Genomic DNA, 24659 nt, shown 5'->3' with positions numbered 1-24659 from the left:
GTCACCTGGCAAGTAGCCCATTCCCTCCTGAAGGCCCAGGGTCCCAGGACTGTTTCAGATAAAAGAGCTCAACAGAGAACAGATGTGTGTCCCAATGCCTTCACTAAATTGGTGCTGTTCTGCCTGAAACAAGAGCTCTTGGAGCCCAGGGTAGGATTCAGGGGCCCATAGCCAAGTAGGCAGGAGCCCTGGACAGCCACATGCACCTGATGGTGCAGGAGATCTTGTCCACGGGCCCTACTGGGGAAGGTTCCAGGCAGGGCTGGTCACGGTGCAGAGGCCTTGGGGGTGTGGAAGTCTCCCTTTGGGCTGTACCCCTTAGCTCTGCTGGGGCCTCCTGCCTGTACCTTACCCTGGCCCATGATGCTCTAAACCCAGGGCAGCAAAGAGGGGCCTACTCCCAGCTGCCCAGGAACATGAGCAGCATCATGGGATAAGGAGAGGAATCTGTCCACAGACAGCAGTGTTAGGGGTATGCAGAGACCTTACCTGCATCAGGAGGCGGAGGGGCCTGCCAGCCTCATGCTCCAGGACCTGAAACTTCACGCCGGCTAGAAGGAGAGCAAGGTGTTCCTGAGGAGGGGAGTGGACTTCCAGGGCTCCGAGGGCCCGGAAGACAACCCCCATCAGTCCTCCTCCTCTGTCAGCAGCGGAAGGTGTGGACAGGGAGCTCTGGCGGTGAAGGGCCTTAACCTCTGGGCAGCACTCAGAGGGCTGCCTGAGCTCTTCTGTGCTGCCTGTCCTCCCCACATGCCTCTTTGGATGGGTTGCTGGGCCAATATCAAGGCTTCCTGCACAAATCCACTGAGAGGAGAAAACTGAGTGTCTGGCTAGCAGAGGAGCACAGCCTGTGCTGTTTTCCAAATGAGACGTGGGTTTTCCCACAGAGCCAATGGGCACTTGCTGGGTGGCGGCCGTCCCACTGGCATCGAAATGTCTTCCAAATTCTATGTGTGTGGCCAACTGGGACCTACCACGCCTCTGGCCTGCAGTTTGGACACCTAAGCCTGGGGAGTCCCAGGCCAAAGGTTTTTTGAAACGAGAAATAGGAGCTAATTATTATTTGATGAAGAGGCCCAAGGCAAATTCAGGGAAGAAGAGAAGAAACAGCGGCATCTGGGCCTTTAATGTAAAGTTAAAACAACTCTCCTCTGGCAGTGAGCCAGGGGAGGGGGGAGGAGGGTGCCAGGTCTTGGTCTCTCCGCTTGTGTTGCACTGGCATTCTGAGGAGTAGGCTGGGGCTGAGTGAACCTGGGCAGCACAGTAGATGGCCCCTGGCCTGGCCCTCTGTAGGGAAAGAGCCTTGTAAAGAGGGTTTAAGGGCATCCAGCAGACAGACTTTAGGTCCAAAACCCGTGGAACACTCATATTCACATCGTCTGGCTCTGAGCTGGTTGGGGGCAGCCACAATGAGCTCTTGGGTGTCCCAAGCTATAACCTGGGGTCATGGCCTCCTGGGTATGGTCAACTCGGGGGCCACCTGAACAACTGCTGGACGGGGGCTGTGCTAGAACTCTCCAAGTGCCCTGTGTTCAAGCCCCTACACTAACCCATAAGCCTGTGACCAACTTGGGGGTATAGCCTCCCCTTCAGGGCATGTGGCCAACCCAGTGGTTAGTATCAGCATAGAAATGGGCGGGCACTTGCACAAGGATGGCCGGGGGCAACTGGGATGAGAGGCATCTCAGCAGATAATGGTCTGCTGGGTTTCAGGTAGGAGTGCATCTTGTCACACAGATCTGGCCAGCCCAGCATCCTCCATACTGGCATGCTGACTCCAAAACTGAGAGTTACCAGCAGGCACACACAGCCCCACACAACCACACAAGTACACATCTTCTCTGAGCCACATGCAGGTACTACCTACACCACTGGAGACAGACCTCAGGGCAGATGTTCACACTTGTCACAGAAAAGGGTAAAAAAAGGAAGTATCATCCCTGTGGCCTCTGAAACCTGAGCACCAGCTGGGCCCTCTACCTCCAGTTCAGTGCAGGCAACTGGTCCAGCCCACAGCCTGGGACCAGGGGTCTCTGTCTTCCCTTCCCACTCCCCCCCCTCCCCATGCACACCACTGCTTCCAGGAAGGAGGCACACATGGTGCAGTTAGTGTTTCTGCAGGGCCCACAGGTGTGTGTCTGCCCACCCGGCACAGACCTACCTGAGAGTCTGTAGGGCCGGCAGAGCCGCAGGCCGAGCGCATACAGCGGCAGGGAGTTGGTAAGGTCCACAAGCAGATGAATCAGACCCTGCACAGTGACCACCAGGAGCCGGAGCTGCAGCACAGACAGTGCTCAGGGCCTCTGAGCCAGGACCATGGCCAGAGAAGGGTGACCAGGGACTCAGGAGCCTTGGGAGAGCATGTATCCCACTCTGAGGAGGGCACTAATCCCGTTTCAAACCCGAAACGCAAGCTCAGGAGGCAGGAGAGCAGAAGGCAGGAGAGGTTGGCCCTCCCACAACGTCAGAAGAGTCGATGCTCTGATTCCGGGAAATAAATCACTGGTCCCTCGGCCCAGGTCACCTCGGTGCTGCCCCTCTCCTTTATCTGAGTCCCCACCCCATGTCAGGCACGGGGAGACCTCCACTATGACCCGCCCACCGTGGGTCCTGTCCTCCTTATACCCGGCTAAGTGTCGCAGAGCGGTGGGCAATGGCCCCCAGGGTGGAACCCCTATGCACTCCAGGCCCAGCACACACTGCCCAGAGAGTTTAGAACAGCCATACCCCATATGGCCTATTGCCTGCCCTTAACTGCCAGGCTGGCAGGCACATCTGGCAGCAACCACTCTAAACACTGCGGGCAAGGCCCCTCGGCCAGGTGTCATGCCCAGAGTCCCCCATAGCTCACCAGGGTGAACACCAGGTAGTACAGGGCTGTAGTGGGCAGCAGGAAGACCAGGATGGTGAAGAGCAAAGTCCCAATGAACAGCTGCCAGGAGAAGAGGGTCCATCAGCTGGAGCTCACTGGGACAGCCCCCATAGCACAGCCCACCCCTGCTTCCCTCCCCACCAAGCCCACCCTGTAATTGGCAGAAAGGGGATGCCTGCTGGTAGGACACTGGCTTCCTGAGACAACTCATGAAAGCTTGCTGATGACAGCTCTCTCCAGTTCTGGGGATGAATGAATGTGTGCCCTGCAGACTCAGTGACCCATGGGAGATGGAGGCAGAGAGAGGACCAGCCAGTAAGGTGCACAGCCACATACACCAAAGACAAAAGGTTGTGAAAATCATGCAGAAAAAGACATGCCCTGGAGGCAGCACTCAGGTTCCATGTGTTAGGTCTGAGCAAGCTAATGGGATAAGCCAGAACCAGGAACCCACTGCCTGGGTCACCTCCAGGGTCCCATGCTTAGGGTCATGTCCAGGGCCCACTGCCAAGTCACTTCGAGAGCCTGCTGACCACTGATTCCCTAGGGCCAGCAGCCTCTTGAAGCAGGGTCCATCTCCCACGTGGGATAAGGTTCTGCACTGAGGGCCCTACATGACCACGCATCTTGCAGACTACCCAGGTCCCCGGGGTTGATGCTAACCCTGTGGTTAAGTGAGCTGCTGGACAGGAGCAGGCTGCCTCCTCATGGTGCCCAAGCAGCTGCACTGGCCAGGCTCATTTACAGGGGTTGGTGGACTGGAGCTGGGAGGTCACACTGGCCAGTTGAGGCCAGGGTGCACCCTCCCCAGCATCCTGCCCAATACCTGGTCCAGGTCATAGGAGCAGGAGTCCACCCGCTGGCGCAGAACATTCCACTTCTTCCCTCGGAACAGGCGCCAGAGTGAGGAAAGGCCACAGATCTTCAGGCAGTACAGCCTGCAGGACATGGGTGCCATCAGGACTGGGCATGGTTACTGCACCACCCCTGTAGCCACCCAGCCCCAAGGCCTGTCTCTGGTGCCCAGGGTAAGGAGGGCCGCACTGGGCCAGCCTACAGGGGTGGGGTGCACACACCCACCTGGCACCATAGACATAGAAGCAGTAGATGTGGAAGGTGAGGAGGGCGATGATGTCCGACAGGATGGACAGGGAAACTGTCAGGCCCAGGCAGGCTGAGAGGCCCATGTGCCACAGGATTCGCTCGATGAATGGGGACATGAGGTGGATGTAGCCTGGCACGAGGGGAGTCAGCCCTGAGAGGGTGCTCAAGGTCCTGGTCCCCCACTGAGGATGGTGCCTGAGTCTTCTGGAAACTGAGTGACAGACTATGCCACTGCCATCCCTCAGTAGAGTAGCCAGCCTAGAACAGCAGGGGCCAAGGGAGTGGTGCCAGGCCTGGGCCCCACTGCCCTGCTCAACCAGGGCCTGTGTCCCTGAGGGCACAGGCTTTAGGAGCCAAGTCAGGGATCCCTGGGAAGTCCCATGCCCCCACCCACCCCCAGCACTCACTGATCCACAGGTGGATATGGTACAGGAAGAAGCGGCCCAGCACCTGGTCCAGTGCCCGGTTCATCTTGAGCCCGGCGGGTGCGCCCATCAGCCACTGCAGCAGGTGCTGCAGCTCCTCGGCCACCCACTGTGAGGACACAGGGGCGTGCTGTCCAAACCGGGCCAGCCCCTCTGTGCAGGGCAGAGGTAGCCCAGGCTCCCTTCTTTAGGCGTCTGGACAGCCATCTTCTATCATGATGGGCACATGAGATTTCCCACACTTGCCTGGCCATGGAACCCCTCTTCAGATATTCTGGGATTCGGGGTTGAGAGGTACAACCTATGATGCCAATAGTCTGTCCCTGGCCTACTGGACAGGTAGCCCCTAATGGGAATCACCTTCAGAATAAAGCATCCTTGCCCTATCTCACCACTCTGGCCACTGAACCCACAGAAACCCTTAGCCCAGGCTCTAGGATATGGGACAGACCTAGGCTCACTGTGAACCTCGTAGGGATAGCCTGTGGGCCCACCCAGTCTTCCTCCAAGGACCCACGCACCACCAGCCACAGCAGAGGCCTGGGCCTGCCCTGGGTGGATGACCTCAGGTGAGGGAGAAGGTGTCCAGCCTATCAGGGGCTCAGGTAGCAGGTAGGAGGGCGAGAGGGTCCCCTAAAGGGAAGGAGAGATGGGGACTTATAGTCAAGATCAATGTTGAGTGAGAGCTAGAGACAACACAGAGACCCTCACCAGCAAGCAATGAAGCTGACCAGTAAGTGTCCTGGCTGTCCCAGGAGGAAAGCCAATGTCCGTGTGCCATGCCGGCCCCAGTGGGCAGGCCGAGGACTCAGCCAATGCTGTGGCCACAGTAGTGACATCCCTACCTCACAGTCAGAGGTATGCCACCACCACCATCCCTACATCAACCCCATCTGCCTTGCAGGCCTCTCCCAACACCGTATGAAGGCCTCAGCTGTATTAGGAGCAGTGAGAAGGGGAACAGAACATTCTTTATAAATAGAGCTTATTTAATATTTAAAGGATAAGAGCTTGGCAGCAGGAAGAGGCTTTCATTTTTTAATTAAATATTTATATTTCTGAGCAGTTTCACAGAAAGGAGGTCTAGGGTGAAATTGGCCACAGGCAGAGCACAGAGGAGCAGGCAAAGTAGCCAAGCCTCTTTCCCAGCCCTCAGCCCCTCCTTTCCCCTTCATCTAAGCTGGGCCACTCTGAGAAGCCACGGACACTCAGCCTGTGAGGGCTCCTGCCCACAGCATCCGGTCTGGCCACAATTAGGCCCAGTAAGCAACCATGGCTGGACGCTGATAATGGCCAAAGGAGGCTGAGCCCACAAGGGCCACCCACTCAGGCCTTAGTCACAGAAGGCCCTGAAGAGGCTGGTGGGTAGCTTAAGAGACCAGAGAGATTGCCCAAACCAGGAAGACTAGCTCCCAACAGAAGTGACAGGGTCTTTGGCGCTGAGGAAGGCAGGCAGAGAAGCTGAATGCAGCAGGGGGACCCTAGAAGGATGACGTGGCAGGGAGGAGGGAAGTAGCACCCAGGCCCTGGAAACATTGCCCAGATGTGAAGGCAAGTCCAGGAGCATAGCAGATGAGCTGGTACCTCTGGCTCTCAGCATGGGAACAGGAGAACTAATGCTGGGAGCGAGGTGATCACTGATGGATGGGAGGCCAGAGCTCAACCGCACACAGACAGCCCTGAACACACAGGTTTTCGTGATGCTGACAGTGCAGAGGTCCCCACCCAAAAGGCAGCCAGGAGAGCAGAAAGTCATGCACAGGTAGCGGCAACAGGAACACTATGACACTGAGCCAGGCCCAGGGAGGTGGGGTCCCCCTAAAAGCCTTGACCACAAGGTGGCCTCCCAGACACGGCCACCTTCAGGAAGAAAAGCTAGAAGCCAGGAGCTGCCATTTGACTGAGTGGGAAGGTGGGTACCTGGTAGATCCAAGTCTCCATGGCTCCTAGGGAACTGGTCTGGGATCAGTGAGAAGGACTGCTCTTGTGGCCACAAAATGTTGGGAGGAGCTGCTCTAGCTGGTTGAGGGGCCTCTGCTGCCCCCAGGAAGGGACTCTCTCCCACCCCAGGAAACGGGGACTGGAGTCCAGACCTGGCTCCACCCCATTAAACTCACATCAGCCACGGGAACAAGGGCATCAGCCAGCTGCCCAATGCGGTCTTTCCCATGGAGCCAGGACAACAGCGTGAGGCCTAGGGCCACGTCAAGGAGCACGGAGACAAGCATGTTGGCCTTCCTGGAAGGAGAGGTCCAACAGGAGTGGATGGTGAGGGCGGCCTGGTCAGGAAGAGTGAGCGAGGACGGGTCTGGTGCAGAGAAGGGGGTGGGGCAGGGGCTTGGCCTATGGCACATCTGGCCGCTGCCAAGTAGACCCAGGGAAGGCCCCGAACCTCATCAGCTGCGAGGCATTCTCGGCCTTCTGGGTGCTGAAGATGAAGGTGAGCTGCTCCAGCCGGTGCCTGAGCTGCTCGCACGTGGAGAGCTTGCTGCAGATGAAGGACAGTGGCCACAGCTTGAACACCCTGGGAAGGAGCAGAGAGGGATGGGCCGTCAGCTCCTCCTGGGGCTCTCCTGCCTGCCAGGGAGCAAGGGCTGCCTCAGTGTTACCAATCCCCCTCACTGTGCAGACAGGAAGCCAGGCTCAGTCGAAGTCCCTGGTGGCACCAAACATCGATGGCCCCACTTGCGAACTCAGCAGGGCAGGAATACAGGTGGGAGGGCCCAGATAAGCAGCCCAGTGGGGCTCATGGCACATTCATAACCATTAACTGGGTGCCCGAGGACCTCACAAAGAGCTGATTCCAGGCCAAATGCACCCGGTAGTGGAGAGAAAGCACTCATTGTCACCCAGCGCCTTGCTGTGCTGGATGGGTGATCCTCGTCAACGGTCTCTGGGCTGACGTGGACTCCCAATGAGACTGAGTTCTCTCCAGGCAAACGAAGCACAGGTGCTTCCACAGACATTCAAACATTGAAGGGACATGCTTGCAAGCAAAGATGAAGAAAGCGCTGGATTGCAACTCAGCCATGACCAGAGCCTCTTCCACTTCCTGCTGGAAGGAAAAGAGAAAGGGCTGGTGCAAAACACAGAGTCCCCTACCAGCCGTCTTGGACTCTTCAGAAGGAAGAGGTCCACCCTGAAAAGTTTAAAGGCTTCATCTCCAACCGATGAGCTATGAACCAAATCCAAGAAATGAAAAAAATAATAAATTAAGAAATAAATGGCCCTAGCTGGGTTGGCTCAGCAGGATAGGGAGTTGGCCTGCAGACTGAGGGCGCTGTCAAGGGCACATGCTCGGGTTGTGGGCTCAATCCCCAATAGAGGGCATACAAGAGGCAGCCGAACAATGTTTCTCTCTCAACATTGATGTACCTATCTCTCTCTTCCTCTCTGAAATCAATAAAAATAGATTTTAAAAATTTAAATAAAAGAAGAAATGAAACGAGTTCAGCATATTTCCTGCCCCCTCCTCACCGACTCCAATCAAATGGAAGGTGGCCTCGCACTGTCTGCACAGCAGTCTCCCCAAGGTTCAGCCTGGCCCTGGACAGCCTAGCCCCAACAGAATCCCTGGGCTGGTCCTGGGGAAACACGGGGCTCACTACTGCACGGTGACGGTCATGACTCATTCATAACCACCACCAGTCCCTGACCGGCCTCTGACTGATGGTTAATCCAAATTTGGGTTGGCCTTCCTGGAAGGAGGGGTCCAACAGGAGTGGACGGTGAGGGCGGCCTGGTCATGAAGGGTCAGCGAGGATGGGTCTGGTTATTAAAGGTTAATACGATTTATTAACCTTTCTTGGGTCCTTTGAAAGCTGATAAAAGCTAAGAACCTTCTCTCCCCAAAATTGTAGCTAGGCCCAGACATACTTTCACATACTTCATTCCAAGGGGATCATGAAGCTCTGAAACCCACCCATTCCCTGCAGCCTCCACAATCTAAGGCGTGTCCACACACAGCTGCCAAGGTCTCTGCCAGAACAGGCCCTTGTCCTGATGAGCAGGCAAGGCCAGTCCCCAAACCAGACAACTGAAACCCCTAGACCTATGGGAAGAGGGTGATTCCCTCACCAGAGAGATGGCTTATCACAGAGAGAGGGGCCCCTACAGCCCAGCCAGAACACCCTGGTGCTGCCCCAGCCATTCCCAGGGCACTTAGGGCTTTTATAAACCCCGTGACCTGGCCTGCAGCCAGGAGTGTTCCAGGCGATTCCAGAGTGGCCAAGGCTGGAGAGTGCCACACCACACCCATGACTGTCAGTGAGTGGACCCCCCCACCCACAGCTGGTGTTTGCCCTGCTGGTGCCAGGGACGGGGAAGTGGGCGGGCCTATATGTGTTTAGGAAGACGAACAACTCCCAGGCAGGGCAAACAGCAGCCCTCAGCCAGCAACAAGCCAGTCTGTCCACTGTCTCACCTCCCTCTCAAGGGCTGGAGCTGAGGTTCACCCAGTATCCCTGCCCTGTGGGTCATTCACAATCGCCAAGGTTGCCAGGAAGCCTGGCTCTTCCTCAGGAGTGCGGGTCACCAGAACAGCAGCCACCACCAGGACACCCTCTGAGATAGATACCAGAGAGGAAGTAGGGGGAGGCTGAAGTGGGGAGGACACCTCTGAGCCTCCAAACAGCCCTGTCTGGGCCTTCACACCGAGGGGGTGGGCCTAGGACTTAGGAGTCTGACTCCTTCCTACCCTGGCCCCAGGGTACCTACCGGCAGGCGCTGGCAGCGGAGATGAGTGACAGCAGGTAGGCAAACAGCAGGCAGACGGGGCCCGAGGCCTGCTTGGCCAGCTCCACAATAATGCTGGCCTCCACACCCTCCGACTGCCAGTGGCTCAGCCGCACGAGGCCCTCATCAAACCGGTCACTTCGGAAGAGTGCCTCGCTTCGTGCCACTGTGTCGAAGACGGCAGCCAGGCCCCGAGTGCTGGCCGTGGCATCCCCAGCCTGGTGGTCAGGCAGGGCTGTGGGCGGGTGCAGCTGGGACAGCAGCACCTTGCGCTGATCATAGAAGATGAGCATGACTTGGTCTTCGCCGGGGGCATCGGGGGAGGTAGGCACCTGCCGGTGGGTGACCTTGCAGCTCCAGAGCTTGCTGCCCCTCTCCCGGCACAGCTGGAGCCAGGGCTCGTGGGAGAAGATGGCGCCCAGGCCCTCTAAGAAATGGCCCAGGCTCTCCTCGGGCTCCTGCCGACGGTGGCACCAGGTGCCCAGCACAGCCACGCCCACTCGGCTGGCCTGCTGCACCTGGGCCAAGAGCTCCTTGACCTGGATGGGGATGAAGGGGAAGTGCACCACGGCCAGGACCACAGCGCTGTTCTGCTCGGGGACCCACCGTCCAACCAGTAGGCCGCTGTCCGCTGAGGTGCAGCATGTGGGAAAGAAAGCCTTCAGCACCATGCTGGGGACACTGGAAGAGAGGGGAGGGGCTGAGCTCAGAGCTGCTGCTGCCACCAACACTAAGCCTCCATGGCCCCGGGTGGCTGGCATCCCTGTGGCTACAGGCCATGGCCAATGTGTGGCACAAAGCGCACTGGTTGGAGTAACCAGTTTTGGGTTTGTCCATGGAGGCTGGTTTGGGGTCCCCGGTTGCCCATCTCCCATGGGCGCTGCCCTCACTTTGCCCTGGGCTGTTGTGAGACAGGCCCCAAATCACCCCTCATCCCCACCCCAAGGCAGGTCAATGCTTTCCCCAGTTCTGAGACAACAGGCAGGCTATTACGTGACCTGGTCAGTACCACTCACAGAAGTTTTGAAGATAAACAAAAGGTTTTAACTTGTTTTTAAAGACTGATTAGTTTTTTATGTGTAACACTTGGGAAAATGTAGTCTCATTAACAATTAAAGTAATGCAAATAAATACTAAACAACCTTGATTTACTAACTAAGCTAGCAAGAATAAAGTTGAAAATGTAGGGATGTGTGGGAGGGAGGGAGGGGGGAAAAATCAATAAAATATGTAAAAATAAATAAATAAATGTTAAAAAAAAAAAAGTTGAAAATGTAAACAAACTGCTGCTGGGCTGACGGGAACCAGACATGTGCACACTGCTGGTGCTGTGGGCGCTGGTGCAGACACCCCAGAAGATGCCTAGAAGTGGGCCTGGTAACCTGGTAACCCTCCTGCCCAGTGAGCCTCCTGGGGGAGCCTCGGTGCTCAGAGCACAGGCCCAGCTCTCACAGGGCTCCCGCCTGTACCCTGACCTCAAGCCTCAGCCATGCCCCTCCCGCCCGGGGAGCCCCCTCCACCCGCCACTTCCGGGAAGGGCTCCCGACAGGGGAGTGTCTCCTTTGTCACAGCTGAGCACCTTCTTTGGGACATATTCTTCCAACCAGGTGGGGTGGGAGAAGTTCACTAGCCCGGGGAATGGAGAGACACCACCGTCTTCTCTCAGGAGGTGGGACACCAGCCTTCCTGGCCTCTCACTACCCTCATGGCCTCTGAGCAACAAGAACATCACCAAATGGCCGAAATTCCTGAATGTTGTGGGACCCTGAGCCTTAACTTGCCCAGAAGTAAGCTCACTGGGGATGAGGGTTTCTCAGCAATCCCCTCATTCTTCCACCTGAGCCCCTCCCAGATGGGACCTCACCAAGTGTGGACTGAGGGCATTCATAGCGAGGCCTGCCCTTTCTCAGACACTGGTGGCCCCCACCTCATCGGCATAAAGGGCAGAGAGCCACCCTGAGCTAAGACCCCCAAGTTGGAGCCCAGACTGCAGGGAGAAAACACAGGCCTTGGACTGAGCCTGGGCCTCCAGGCTCACCAGGCCCTTGGGGATAAGGGGAAAGAGACACACACATGTTGGGGCAGTGTGACACTGGGGGAGGCACAGGGAGCCTTTTCCTGAGGACCAGGGGCACTGGGAGGCCTCACACACACAAATGCCCAGGGATTAAGAGGCTACTGATGCAGCTGCTCTTCTTCCCTGCAGGCAGCCCAGCTTGGGACCGGAGGCCTCTCCCAGACAGCTTGTGAAAAGGGCCTCTCACAGCTATGGGTTCCAGCTGAAAGGGCCCCATTGAATCCAAAGGCCCCGCCCCCAGTGACCAGGGAGGGCAGGCAACAGTAGCCGCCTAGAGCCAGATCCCTGTGGCCATCATCATGGACATCCAGAGCCAACTTGTCTTCCAGAGCCTTCTGCAGGGACTGCCCTCCTGAGGGACAGGGGGATTCTGCCTGTGAGGGACCCGTGTGTCTGGCTTGACAATCACCATGGGAACCAGGCAGCACAGCAGCTCAGCCAGAGGACACCATCACAGCCTTCGTGGGGCCGACTTTCCCAAGAGCTAAGGAAACTGCTCACTTGGGAAGTATTCTTCCAACCAGGCAGCTGTTGACAAGCGGGGGCGGGGGAAGTTCCCTGTAGAAGCAGCAGCACAACTGGACCCTCTGAGGGAAACTGACCGCACGGGATGCTCACTTTGGGAAAATCTGTCGCCTTGTACACATTATGCTTTACCTACAAAGTTTACACACACACACACACAAAGAAAAGAAACAAAGGAAAAAGAAGCAGCTCCTCACGTCTAAGGAAGAGCAGGGAGCAGAAGTTGATGTTCTTACCCGCGGGGCAGTGAGAAAGAACTCTTAACAGATTACGGAGCAAATCCCCATCCCTGCTCCCACCGCAGCCTCTGGGAGTGATGAGCACAAAGAAGTCTGCTCAGATCAGACAGCCAGAACGAGATGAAAGAGCAGGCGATCGATAGCAGAGGCGCAGATTCGGAGAAAGCAGGGCAGTAACTTGTGCAGCAGCATGCACACCTTTAAAGACAACACACACACACACAACACCCACAGAGCACAAAAACAAGGGCCCATACCTAGAAAAGCCTCCCCCATTAGAAATGGCACCGAGTTCCCTTATGAAACAGCCCATCCCCAGATCAGTTGGGATCTCTGGGCGCGGGCCCCACAGGAGCAGAGGCCAGTCCACCTGAGAAAGAAGGACTGCACTTCCCCCTCCATTATCCTTAGCACAAACTGGCTCCGGGAAAAAGCCCAGCTATGGCTAGTCCCGGGCATCTCACTGGCTGCAACCCTCCTCTGGGAGGCCCCCCAGGCACTGCTCCTCAATAGCTCACAAGAATTAGTGTTTACCCCATGTTGTTTGTGTTTTAAAAAAATGTTTTCCCCGTGTTTTGTGAACAGTGCCATTTCCCCCTCTCGTTTCGGAAGAATGGCCACGAATCTAGGATTCTGTTGTTTGCCCTTTACTGCAGTCAGGGACAACTATAAAGCGCTGACAGTCAGTTTCTCTGACCCTGAGTGCCCTTCTGAGGAGTCCTCAGCAAGACCCAAGTCGGGTGGGTCAGCAGCGGGAACAACTGGCCAGGGGCCCTTCACCCCACCGGGTGCTGGGACCAGACTCCCCACCAAGAGCACCCACGTGGCCCGGTCCCAAACCCACCCGGTCTGCGGAAACGGCCTCCTGGAGGCGGACGGGGACGGGAGCTCGTGGGGCCGCTCCCTGCCCTCCTAAGTCCCAGGCCGGTGGCGTCCCCATTTTACTGAGGATGAAACAGAGGCTCCGAGTGGCCAGAGAACGGCGCCGGCAGGGAGAAGTCTTCGGGAGCGCCTTTCGCTCCCTCGCCGGCGCCTGGTCCGGCCGCGACCCGGGAGTTGGGGCCCACAGCCCCGGGAGGGGGGCTCCTCAAGGTCACACCGCACGGACGTCAGCCCTCCCCGGGAATGCTCACCGGCGGCCCCGGGAGCCGTGCCCTCGGGCGGTGGGTTCGGGATGAGGTTGGGGGTTGCGTTGGGGGGGCCAGAGCGGACGACAGCAGCCGCAGTCCCCAGCCCCGCCGTAGGGAGCCTCGGGGCACGAGCCCCATTTCCGCCGGCTCCTCACGTTGCCGCGCGACGGTCCGTTCCTCAAAGGCGCTCGGGCTGCCCGCGGGCCTTGCCCGAGCGTTCCGCGCGTGCAACGTTCCTGTCCCCGGAGCCCGGAGCAGGCGCGCGTAGTTTCCTTATTTTTCTTTCCTCGAAGCGTCTTTGTTCCCACACAGCTTCCTTGTTCCCCACCCCGCTACGTCCTTGTCCCTCCCTGTAGCATCCTTGTGGCCCCCAACAGTGCCTTTGTGCCCCACCACCACCAGCGTCCTTGTGCCCCCCCCAATCCATCTGCAGCACCCCAACACCCCTGCCTTCCAATTCCTCCACCTTCCCACATTGCTGAACCTCCGCGGGTTTTCTCATCTGAGGGACCCAAGCTTTTCCCAGGGTGAAAGGGCACCTATGCCCTATGTGTAATTCCAGAAAGAGCTGCCTCCCCAGCCCCAGGCTGGCCCCTTGGAACACTGGTATCTCAGCCACCCCCTCCCCCGCCCCAGAGACAGGTGGGCTAGGAAGTTGTTGGGCCAGGGAGAACCATCAGCCATCTGATCTGATCTCAGGAGTGTTCCTTGCCTCTTCTGCTCTGGGGTATAACACCCTAACACCAGTAGCAACAACTAGTGAGCAGCTTCTGCACATGTTTTACATTGACCCATTTAATGCCGCCACCCCCAGGGGCTCAATGTATGGAGGAAACTTTTATCAGAGGTGAATGGCCTAAAAACTATAGACCCCAATTATCCTGGTGATAGACAGGAGCACACCATCATCAGCCTTCAGGAGCAGGAGCAGGCACTGTCCCCTCTCCCTGAAGACCTCTTGTTGGCACTAGGAGCCTGTCTGGGGATCAGACTCAGTCACCCCCACTTTCACACCCTTTGGGGGCCTCATTTCCCTGCTGTTTTTAAGTAGCAGGACCCAGTTTTCCTAGACTTGACCACTGCCTGGAACCTTCCCAGCACCTCCACCCAGGCACTTGGAGCTGTTTGGTCCTGGTTTACAGAGGAGAAAAGGAATGATCAGCCAGCCTGTGAGAGTCTCCCATGGGAGAAGTGGCCAGGGCCACAAAGGCTCCCAATCCAGCCATGTGACACCCAGGGCAGCCCCTCCTCCGCCTCCCCTTACCTCAGCTGGGCCAAGAGAGGCTGCAGGAGGCTCGGAACCTGGGGTGTCTCTGAGGATGGGGATTATGAGGAGCCGCACCCCTGCCCAGGCCACCCAGCCCAGCCGCACCCTCCCTGCCTGCCTGTGACTGATTAGGAGACCAGGAGTAGGGCATTTGGTGGGAGATCCTGCCAGGATAAGTGCTAGCAGCTTGTCCAACACGCCAAAGATCTCCAGGCTTCAGTTGCTGGTCCCAAAGCTCAGGCCTTCTGGGCCCCCGAGCCAGAGGGCCAGGGCCTGAGTGGACACAGGAGTGGTGAGTTCTGGGGCACAGTGAACTCTGGGGTACAATGACCCTTCTTCAGACAGCCCAAGCCCCTGCCCATTGGTACCACACAGTCCCTGGGGCATGGAGAGGACCCAGCTTTGGAGGCTGGGAGGCCGTTGATTTGTGGCTGCTGACAAAGTCTGAATTCTCTCCAAGAGAAGACCGGAGGCCAGCCCAGGGCGTGGCCCACTAGGTCCTCAGCAAATGTGCAGGATCAGAAAGATATGGCTGTTGGACTCTACCTCTCATGGTGGTCTGGAGGCCTAAGGGCTGGGCCCATGCACAAGAAGGGGGATGCTGCCATCTGAGTCCACCTGAGTCATCACCATGAGCTGGCTCTGGGGCCCAGAGACCATGCCCAAGGGCATCCCTGGTCCCTCAAACACCATGCAGATGGGTGTCCTAGCCCAAGGGAAAGCGCTAACCTGACACTGCTGCTTGTCTGCCACAATAACGTTACCCTCCAGATCAGTGGGCACACCCAACAGAACAGCTAAGCATCCCCAAACTTCTCACTCACAACAAAGCCCCTGAAAACCCCAGGCCCACCCACCAAAGCCCCTCCAGACCCAGCCTAGAGGCTGGGACCAGCAGCTCCAAAGTGGGTCCCCCTGTGGAGCTCTGTGCAGTTCCAGAAAGCCAACAAGGGCATCCACAGCCAGCCTCCAAGGGGCCAGGAAGTGCCCACCATCACCAGTTCCTTGGGCACTTGGGAAGTGTGCTGGAGTGTGTGGACAGCCTGTGGACAAGTTCACTGACCACCATGAGCACAGCACCTGTCACAGCCATATCCTCTGGCACCAAGAGATGTCCTCCCTGGCACCGGCAGGACAGGTGGCAGACAGAGTCCCCCAAGGTCGAGCACGTGGATGCAGGAGCAGCTCCAGCTGTCAGGAAGAGCAGGCCAGCAGGGAGCAGTACAGACCCTGGGCCCCGCTTCAGCCCTGCAGGCACCGGGATCTGCCTGAGAGCCAGGAGTGAGCTGAGTCTCCAGGACGGTCCAGAGTGAGTGAAGGGCCTGGGGGGCAGCTGGCCAGCTGGTGAGGAAAGAGCAGGAAGCCAGAGGTGGGTGTGCCAGCAAGTCACCATGGTTGGGCCGAGTTTGGGGCTGCTAGAAAGCGTGCCCCGCAGTGTGCCGAGCAGCGGCTGCCTCAGTTCCCTGTGCCCTTCCAGGCAGTGCTGGTGTTCTGATTTTCCAGATGAGGCAACTGAGGAGTGAAGGCAGGGGGTGGAGGTGATGGACCTGGATTCGATTCAAACTCAGTTCCACCAGGTCCTGAGCTTGGTTCAGCCCGAAAACCCAGCAGCCAGCTGTCTTAGGTCCCATTTTCCCAGCATGATGCGTGGAATACAGTTCTGGGAGACATGGACCATGAAGGTTGCTGTGGGCTTTGCTCTGAGACCTGAATGAGCTTGCGGGCGTTCAGATGTCCCAAGATGGGGGTGAGGGTAACAGATGAAGAATGCTTCTCAAACTCATTTGCCCATGGAACCGTTCCTTCCTGTAGGCAGGGAGAGTGACCCTTCTTGGGGACAGCCCAAGCCTTCCCATTGGTACCACACAGTCCCTGGAGGGATGAGGCCAGGGTCCTGTCCTCCACCTCCCCACCTGCCCTTACCCAGGGAGGCTGGCAGGAAGGGGCTCCTGCTTCAGCAGCAGCCTGAGGGAGTGGAAGGGGCCACCTCCACATGGGCAAGGAGGAGGGGGCAGAGAAGCCATGGGCCCTACGGAGTCCTGACACTTCGCTTCCGCTGCCAAACCCCAGGGACTCCCAGGGCTGCCGCATTCCTGCCTCAGCACCTTTGCCCCGGCCCCTGGGCCATTCTTCCCACTGCCCCTGCTTGGCTGGATGCCACCCGTGGGTATCGCACCCAGCCCCTCCCCAGGGAGGCCCCACAGCGTCCACACCCACACCCTCTGCGATGTCAGGGCTCACTCTTCAGAGGGCTCTGAGCAAGTATCTGCAGATGAAGCGGTCCCACCCCGACCCCCAGCAGGACCAGGGCCAGGTGGAGGGTTTCCAGGGGTCCATCTTGTCCCCTGCCCCTAGAATGGGCAGGTTGGGTCCTATCCCTCTGTTCCCATTTCTGCGCCGGTGAAGCTGGGTGATCTTCCCGAACAGGGACAGGCTGTCTGCCCTGTGGGTGATGAGAAATCAGGGAGCAGCAGACACAACACCCGCAGGTGGGAGGCCCAAGGCTCAGGACCTGGGGGTTCTCTGGACACTTTCTAACCCAGCCCACGGTCCCCTGCAGCTCCTCTGGGAAGCCCCTGGAGGTGGAGGGTCAGCCTCTGTCTGCAACTCACAGCTCTCCCCGCCTGGCTGGCCTGCACCCCACTCTGGTCACCAGCGCTTCATGCCCCCCGGTGGGGAGGGCGGCCGATGCTATCTGCTGCCCGGTACGGTTAATGGGGCAGCCACAGGTCCTGCTCCGACTGGCCCCAGCCCGGCTGGTCCAGCTCGGGGGAGCCGGGCGCAGGCAGGAACTGCCTTCCTCGGGGCTATTCCTGAGAGGGCCAACTCCCAGGGAGAGAAGTGATTAGCTGGGTCCAAGGGTCCCCTGAGGAGCTCCCCCCCCTACCCACCCCCACCCCAGCCTGTGGGAAAGGCGAGTCTGGCCGGGAGGGAGGCAGCGAGCTGTGAAGGCCACCCGATGCCTATCATGGCTGCAGGCGCTGGCAGGGGCCCAGGGGAGGCCATGCTGGGCAAACAGCCCTGGGCCACAGAATGTGGGGAGCACCTTCTCACTGCGGTGGGAGCAGCCTCCAGCATGGGTCTGACGCTCGGGCTGCCCTGCGAGGCACACAGGGGCTGGAGGCATGCCTGGAGGCCCTGCCCACCACCGATGTGCTGACACACGCTCTGGTCCGTGCACCTGCTTCTCCTCGCTCTGCCCCTTCCGATGGAAAGCCCCCCCGCTCTGTCCCCAGACTCTGCCCCTCTGGGGAGGGCCCCGTCTTAGGAAGCAGGTTAGGATCTGGAGGTGGACACTGGCAGGGCGGCCCAGGACGCTGCCCACCCAGATGCCCGTGGCTGGTACATCTGCACAGTGGGACGGTGTTCCGAGGGCGACAGTGGAGCAGCAAGGGAAAGAGGAGGCTCAGACAGGGTGTGTGAAGGCGGTTTCTATTTTAATGTCCACAGCTGTGGTCAAGAAGAAGCCGTGACTCTCTGCTGTCCCTGTGTGGCCCCAGGGACAGGCCTCGGCCGTGGTGGTGGCGGGGGGATGTTTTCGGGCATGCTGGGCAGGCCCCGGGTCTCAGCCCCGGGGTGGAGGGAGGCCGGCAGGGTGCCAGGCGGTGGGCATGGGGTTGCGGAAGGGGCTCTGTCTGTTCGGAACTGTGGTCAGACCTCGGCCCCTGGGGAGCTCTGCAGGCCAGAGGCAGCCTCCGGAGGCCAGGAGCCCCCCACCCTGCCCCGGGGGCCCCAGCTACTGCCGGGAATGACAGGGTCATCGGGGGCTGGGAGGGGGAGCCCCGGGGGCGGGACACTGGAGTCAGCCTCACACTTGGTGGTATGGCCAGAGAAAGGCTCCGCCCCCGCGGGGCCCAGCATCCTGGCTGGCTCAGGGGTTCCCTGGGCCAATACAGAACCCGGCTCCGGTTGCTCCCAGGGCCCCGAGGACGCCTCGGGCACCTTGGGCGGTGTCCGCTTCACCGAGAGGTCCAGCGGCATGTCTGGGGGCCGCGCGGCCTGCTCCAGCACCTGGCGGATGGTGAGCAGCTCCCTGCGGATCTTGCCCAGTTGCTCCCGCAGAGGCCGCGGGGCCAGGCCCCTGGCAGGTGCCAGCTGCCCCAGGCGCTGCTCCACCCTAGCATAGTCGCCGAGAGCCCGGGTCAGGTCCTCACACACGTGCCCAGGGCCCCCCAGCACCAGGCCCGGCGGCTGCTGGGGCAGCGGGATGTCCGGGGCGCCTGGCTCTTTGTCCTCCGGCCAGAGAATCACCGAGGGGCCATTCCGCAGGCTGGGGAGTAGGAGCCGGTCAGAAGGCGGTGCTGCCTCCCTCCCGCCGCCCCCGTTCCCCCAGCCTCCAGCCTCCGCCCCCACCCCCGTTCCCCCAGCCTCCGCCCCACTCTCTCTCGCGCGCTCCCTGTGCAGTCTGTCTCCCTGGCCTAGAGACCCGGGACCCAGGAGGACAGACAGACTGGCTCTCTGGTCTCAGTGTCCTTTCGTGGCCTGGAGCACATATTCCCGGACCCTAAGTCAGAACAGAGGCCCAGCCCCCCTCCCCCCAATCTCAACCCACCCCTCAACACGCCTGGGGAACGCTGACACCTACCTGCTCTGGGAACCAAAGCTGGCCGAGCTGGAGGGAGCCTTCGGCGGCTCCAGCCTGCTCCCTGGGGGCAGCTTCCTCTTGGGGTCACTCTGGGCAGCCAGCTCCAGCCCTCCCTCCTGCCCTGGGCCCCTGGGGGCACCACAGGCCCAGGGCCCCCCCAGCCCAGGCATCGGCACTTTTAACAGCCCGGGGGCCAGAGTCCCGGGGGGTCCCTTGGGGGGAGCAGGAGCCTTGGCAGGGGCGGCAGCCTTGCCTGCCGGCAGCCCCAGGCTGTGCTCCAGGAGCAGAGGGTAATAGAGGCGGGGGAGAGGGGTGGGGCGCTCTAGGGGCTGCAGGGCGGGGAAGGCCGAGGCTGGGGGGAGCAGGGGGCTGGCTGAGCCCAGGAAGGGCATGTGGGCCGCTGTGGCCAGGGAGGGCCCCAGGTAGGAAAAGAGGCTGGGGCCGAGAGGGTAGTTGACGCCCAGCAGGGACAGCTGCAGGCTCTGGGCCTCAGGGAGCTCGCTGGAGGCGGGCGGAGGGTAGCAGGGGACGCTGCTCTCCGGACCCACTGTGGCTGCGTCTGCCACAGCCATGCTCCTGGGGCCCCTGCCCAGCCCTGGCTTCCAGGACTCGGCCAGCAGCCCTCCAAGGCCCACACCCTTGTGGGCATCCTTGGCTGCAGGGGGAGGTGTCCCTGGGGACCCCTCAGCCTCTGGCTTGGGGCTCCCGACACAGCGGTGCAGGGAGAGAAGGTCAGTGACAACGAGGTCGGGCGTGGCGGGAGCGTCTGGGAGCCGAGCTGCTCGGGGCCGCCTGCCCGGGTCTGTGGGGTCAGGGGGGCAGTCCGTGGCGGGCTCCAGCGGCCGGGGCGTGGCCGGGGCACGGCGGCATGCCCAGTCTGGGGAGTCCAGCAGCAGCGAGAGGGAGTCCTTGCAGAGGCTGTACTTCATGTGGTTGTACAGGTGCGACTTCTCGAGGCAGGTGAACGGGCACTGGAAGCACTTGTAATTGTAGGGCTTGCCCCAGGGCCGCGGGATGTAGTGTGGCTTCTTGGGCTTCCGTGCCCGCGCCCGCGCCCCGGAGCCCAGGCGGCATGAGCCTGCCACCTCTCGGGACATGGCAGCCTGCTAGCGGGCCGGCCGCGGCACCATGGCCACCTGCAGACAAGGGGCCTCGGTCAGTGCCTCCGTCGGCCCCCAGAGGCCAGGGGTAGAAGCCGGGCATGGCATGGCCTCCTCCCTGAGCCTGGGCTTCCCTGCCTCCACACAGGTAGTTCGGACCTAGAACACCCTCCCCACCTCACCCTTCAGCCCCTCTCCACCCACACTTCTAGAGCCACCGGGCGCAGATGATAAAAATGCAGGATGTCCAGCCCTGGCCGGTGGGGCTCAGTGGCTAGAGCGTCGGCCCCCACAGAAGGGTGTCGGGTTCGATTCCTGGTCAAGAGCACCTACCTGGGCTGCAAGTTCCATGTCTGCCCGGTCGGGGCGGGTGTGGGAGGCAACCAATCTATGTGTGTCTCTTACATCGACGTTTCTATCTCTGTCTCTACCTCCTTCCCCCCTCCCTTCCACTCTCTCTAAAATATCTATGGGAAAAATATCCTTGGGTGTAGATTAACAAAATAAAAAATAAATAAATAAAAAAAACACACACAAAAAAATGCAGGATGCTCAGTTACATCTGACTCAAATAAACGACAAATATGTCTTTTAATCTAGCCAATATTTGGAACATACTATAAAAAGTATTTGTTGTTCACCTGGAATTTAAGTTTAACTAGATATCTGGTATGTTATCTCTGCCTCAGGCCCAGCTAGCCCCCAGCAGGCCCAGGTCTGGGGTGACTCCATCCAGACCTGTTTCTGTTTGCCCAGCGGGCACTGGTGAGTGACTGGAAGGAGCTAAGTATGGCCAGGCCTGGTCCTGCGGGGGGGGGGGCGGGCATCAGCTCTTCCTTGTCCCACTCCTCCACAGACCCCCTGCCTGTGCCGGGAAGCTGAGAGAAAAGCACCGAGACAAGAAGCCGGCAGAAGGCTCTGAGCCTCTGTGTGCACACGCATGAGTGTGTGCTTCTGCCGGGCACTCGAGCTTTCCGAGGGGGTCAGCCTCACGCGGCGGAGGCCAGGCTGGGGGGCGTGGACATCACAGCACGGCCCCACGGCACAGCCACCTGCTCAGCCGGGCTCCATCTGGGTGGCTGCGGGCAGGCATCAGCCGAGCCTGCATGGCCGAGCTCGGCCAAGACCTCTTCCTCCCCCCATGCCCTGCGTGTCCCCTCCGAGCCGTCCTGCCCTCCATCTGGGCTGCCACCTGGGCTGCCCACACCCTGGCGTGTGCCTGGCGGGGCGTGAGGGGAGTGTGGCGCACTGTGTGTGAGGCTCTAGCCGAGCTCTCAGTGCCCGAGGGACAGCCTCTGCACCGCTGGGCCAAGTGGGAAGAGAGTGGACCTCCGAAATTCTGGGCACAAGCACACACAAGACTCACACCACACTCAGTGTGGACATGGTACCTGCATGTGAATGCACTCACAGCGCAGGCGGGGCGTGAGCAGATACTCAGACACATTCAGGTGCAATGTGCCCACACACACATGCATACATGCACACTGCACACATGGTCACAGACACTCTCATGGATGCGGACGGACACACTCCTGCTGCTCCCAGGGCTCAGGGAGGGCCCGTGGGGTAAGCAGGGGCTGGGGCAGCCGGGCAGCCGCAGAGAGCAGGCTGCTCTCCCTGCCGGCCTTCGGGCTCTGCACATGGCAGGCAGGCATGTCTGCTGCTCCCCAACACCGGGTGAGCACCCCCACTACGGGGACAGCCAGGGAGGCAGAGAAGGCTGCCCACGGGAGGAGGCCTCTGAGAGGGGTTAGCACAGGCCAGGCCGGGACATGGGAGGCAGGGTGAGCAGAGATGAGGGGAGCAGTTTGGGGTGTCTACATCCGGGAGGGGATGGGGCTCCAAAAGGGGTGAGGGGCTGGGAGGAGGGGGCTGGGACCAGGAAAGGGCTCCCAGGACGTAGTGGTGGGTGCAGAGGCAGCCCCCAGCCCCCAGCCCCCCAAGATACAGATGACAAATGGGCATGTGTGCTGGGGAGACAGAGACGGCTGTGCTGGGGCCATCGATCACCCAGCCCTGGGAGCCACACAGCTGTGCTGCCTGGTGCCACCGCCCACCTCACCTCCCAGCCCAGTCCCTGGACTCGGGGGCGGGGTGGGGGTATCCTCCTGGGCCCCAGGACTCAGGAGGAGCAAGTGGGGGGCTTGTCCGGGACCCATCCGGCAGCTGCTGGCTGCACAGGGACCCAGAGGAGGCCTGACACCCACCCGGCATTCTTGTGCACAGGCATGAGACCCCCCCAGACACCAGCACGTACCCACATACATCCAAAGGCACATTCATTGGCACACACGTCCCAACCCGTGACTGGGTGCATGCTTCCAGAGGAGCCTGCGCCCACATTGTGCCAGCCCAGACACCCGGATCCCACTAACCTCTCCTTGTCTGGGGAGACCTGGGGGCAGGCGCGGAGCAGGAGGCCCCACCCCAGGAGGCGAGCAGGGACAGCAGCTCCTGGAGCGGCCACCAAGGGATTACAGCTCTCCCATCCTGCGCCCCTTTGGGACTCGGGAGCACCCCACAAGGTGTAGGGCAGAGGGGGTGAGCAGGCTCCTCCTTAAGACCCCAACTCCCTCCCCCTAGCCTCCCCAGCCTCACCCTGGAGGGCGCCCTGGGATGGGGCTGCTTCACCCAGTTAATCCTGGTGCCGGGAGCCTGGACGCTGGGAAGTGGGAAAGTAGTGTCTGGGATACTCCCGGAGTCCCCCCCCCCCCCCCAAGACCCCGCCACTCCCCCACCCCGCCACCCCTTTGCCCTCGCACCCAGCCAGGGCCCGCGCCGCCCTGGACTTGGCCAGCTGCGCCGGAGCTGCGCCCACCCTGCCTGAGCCGAGCCCGCGGCGCTCCGGGAAGTCTGCGCGGCGCCCCCAGGATCAGGCAGAAACTTCTCGCTCTTTCCCCCTCGGCACCCTTTCCTCCCCACCCCACCCCACACGACACCGGCTCAGGCTCTCGGGGTAGCGACACGGACTCCCGCGGGGGAAACTGAGGCCCGATGGTAGGAGAGCCCCCCCACCCCCGCCCCCCGCGCGGTCTGCGGTCACTCACTCGGCAGCGAGTCCCCGAAGCCTTCGCCGCCGACCGACCGGGTCTCCCCGACGCCGGTCGCACCCACTGAAGTTGGCGGCAGCAGCGGCCGCGCGTGCGCCGCGCGCCGGGCTCCGGGGGGCGCTGCGACCTCCAACGCGGACCGGCGGGGGCGGGCGGGGGGGAGCGGCTGCAGGTGGCGTCTCCCCTCGGTCGCCCCCGGTGACCGCTCTCCCAGCCCCTCTGTCCCCCACCCCCCGCGCACGGCCGCCCCTGCGCGCACTCACCGGCGGGCGCCGGGACCTGGCCAGCTCCCCGCGGCGCCGGGGACTCCGGGATGGAGCGGCGGCCGGTGACACCGGCGGCACCACCGGGGACGGACGGGCAGCGCCGCGGAGACGCCGGAGTGGAGGCGCAGGTGTACAGGCGAATGCGGGGCGCCTGGCACCGTCCCCGCCCCCCGTCGCCTGCAGGCTGCCGCGGGGGTGCGCGCAGAGGCGGCCAGGTCTCCCGGGGTCCCCGCAGCGGTGTGATGGGGTGTCAGCGGCGAGGGCACCTGGAGAGGGGCCGTCAGCATTCATCCGTCAGAGCAGGGCTCTGGCCCCTGACAGCTGCCTGCCTGAGCCAGGGCCTAGGGGCCAAGCCCCAGGACAGGGGGTGCTGTGGGGAACAGAGCCAGCCTTGGGGGAGGGGGGTGCTGAGGCCCAGCCCAGGAGGGCACAGGCCCAGCCCAGTGAGGGGACAGTGGAACAAGATTCCTTTTCTGGCCAGCTCTGCCTCCAGTGCTGTGTCCTCTGCTCCAAACAGGAGGCTGAATGGATCTGCACCCCCAAACCCTTGCCCTTCCCACTGGCTCATACATTCACCCCCCAATTCCTGAAAGCATTGCTACCTCCTCCAGTCCGAGCCCGGACTCCTCACTCCCCTGGCAGGTGCCCCAGGAGGATGGTACAGCCGGGCCCTCCACCTTCTGTCTGCAGCCTCTCCGCTGCTGGAGGGCCCCAGGATGGGAAGGGGGAGGCCAGGGAGAGGCTTGTGTATCCACAGACCCGCCATGGTCCCCGCTAATGTCCCCATGGCCGGAGTGCTCCCAGCCCCACCCAGGGTGTACCAGCTTCCACATTATTTCCCAAGATACCAGATTTTAAGTCTGGGGTCCCACTACTTCTCAGCTGGGTCCTCAGGGAAGTTCACCTGGGCAGCCAGTTCCATCTGGACATAGACACAGACACGCCAGGACAGAGCCAGACCATGCTTCTCCCAGCAAATCTGCCTCCTTCAGGAGGAAGTGCCTCAACCCGGAGGCGTGAGATGGTGCCGTTCAGGCTGCGAGTGGGATCTGCAGCCAGAGGGGTGTGTGCGCTCCGGGCTGGCTCCGTGGGGGCACAGAGGGCCCTGTGAGAGCTCACTTGGCTCTCCCTGTAGGCTCAGCGACAGGTTTCCTGGAGTACCCCCAGCTCAGCTTGGGGGACAGGAGTACGCAGGGGAAGGAAGGAGTACCCTAGGGGCCTCTGGGTGTCCCATCTCGAATGGGGAAAAGAGGACCGGAGAGAACTGGATCCAGAGGTTAGC

The 24659-nt window shown here is 60.7% G+C and overlaps 3 protein-coding genes across 11 annotated transcripts in view; all 3 read right to left on the bottom strand.

The window, feature by feature from the left end:
- The window catches only part of PIGQ (phosphatidylinositol glycan anchor biosynthesis class Q), a 28488-nt gene extending 15247 nt beyond the window's left edge, over positions 1 to 13241 (bottom strand). For all 7 annotated transcript variants that reach the window (XR_006739517.1, XR_006739518.1, XR_006739519.1 and 4 more), the window contains exons 1-10: positions 13110 to 13241; positions 9118 to 9816; positions 6794 to 6925; positions 6519 to 6639; positions 4384 to 4510; positions 3953 to 4106; positions 3699 to 3810; positions 2852 to 2932; positions 2162 to 2276; positions 490 to 551 (exon numbers count right to left, since the gene is read on the bottom strand). Coding sequence is in view for 4 of the 7 variants with exons in the window: in XM_045570325.1 (XP_045426281.1) it covers positions 490 to 551; positions 2162 to 2276; positions 2852 to 2932; positions 3699 to 3810; positions 3953 to 4106; positions 4384 to 4510; positions 6519 to 6639; positions 6794 to 6925; positions 9118 to 9806 (1593 nt within the window). In the remaining 3 variants the exon portion in view is untranslated. The remainder of the gene's footprint in view (positions 1 to 489; positions 552 to 2161; positions 2277 to 2851; positions 2933 to 3698; positions 3811 to 3952; positions 4107 to 4383; positions 4511 to 6518; positions 6640 to 6793; positions 6926 to 9117; positions 9817 to 13109) is intronic.
- A 1699-nt stretch (positions 13242 to 14940) lies between these two features.
- NHLRC4 (NHL repeat containing 4) lies at positions 14941 to 16004 on the bottom strand. Its single transcript, XM_036460164.1, is given in 8 exon segments — positions 14941 to 15164; positions 15167 to 15208; positions 15211 to 15321; positions 15324 to 15359; positions 15362 to 15418; positions 15421 to 15648; positions 15651 to 15714; positions 15921 to 16004. Coding segments are annotated over 8 exon segments (846 nt in total).
- Positions 16005 to 17791: 1787 nt separating this feature from the next.
- PRR35 (proline rich 35) lies at positions 17792 to 23742 on the bottom strand. 3 transcript variants are annotated; one of them, XM_036460357.2, is made up of 3 exons: positions 23109 to 23742; positions 18959 to 20094; positions 17792 to 18643 (listed from the first exon to the last, which is right to left on the bottom strand). In XM_036460357.2, exons 2-3 carry the CDS (start codon positions 20053 to 20055, stop codon positions 18025 to 18027), a joined length of 1716 nt encoding a protein of 571 aa, XP_036316250.1. In that variant the 5' UTR covers positions 20056 to 20094; positions 23109 to 23742; the 3' UTR covers positions 17792 to 18024. The 3 variants fall into 3 exon arrangements, with proteins under 3 accessions (XP_036316250.1, XP_045426279.1, XP_045426278.1); XM_045570323.1 differs by lacking the exon at positions 23109 to 23742 and adding an exon at positions 22437 to 22738; XM_045570322.1 differs by lacking the exon at positions 23109 to 23742 and adding an exon at positions 20797 to 22415.
- Positions 23743 to 24659: the final 917 nt, after the last annotated feature.

Source organism: Pipistrellus kuhlii, unplaced genomic scaffold (assembly GCF_014108245.1).
Source record: "Pipistrellus kuhlii isolate mPipKuh1 unplaced genomic scaffold, mPipKuh1.p scaffold_m20_p_31, whole genome shotgun sequence".
In the NCBI taxonomy this organism is placed as follows: Eukaryota; Metazoa; Chordata; class Mammalia; order Chiroptera; family Vespertilionidae; genus Pipistrellus; species Pipistrellus kuhlii.
The sequence above is the reverse complement of the archived record's forward strand: the minus strand, read 5'-3'. Positions and strand labels throughout refer to the sequence as shown.

Coding starts and splice junctions, on each gene's coding strand:
- PRR35 (XM_036460357.2), bottom strand. CDS start 20,055: ATGTCCCGAGAGGTGGCAGGCTCATGCCGCCTGGGCTCCGGGGCGCGG. Junction 18,644..18,958: donor AGCTTTGGTTCCCAGAGCAG/GTAGGTGTCAGC, acceptor CCTACTCCCCAG/CCTGCGGAATGGCCCCTCGG.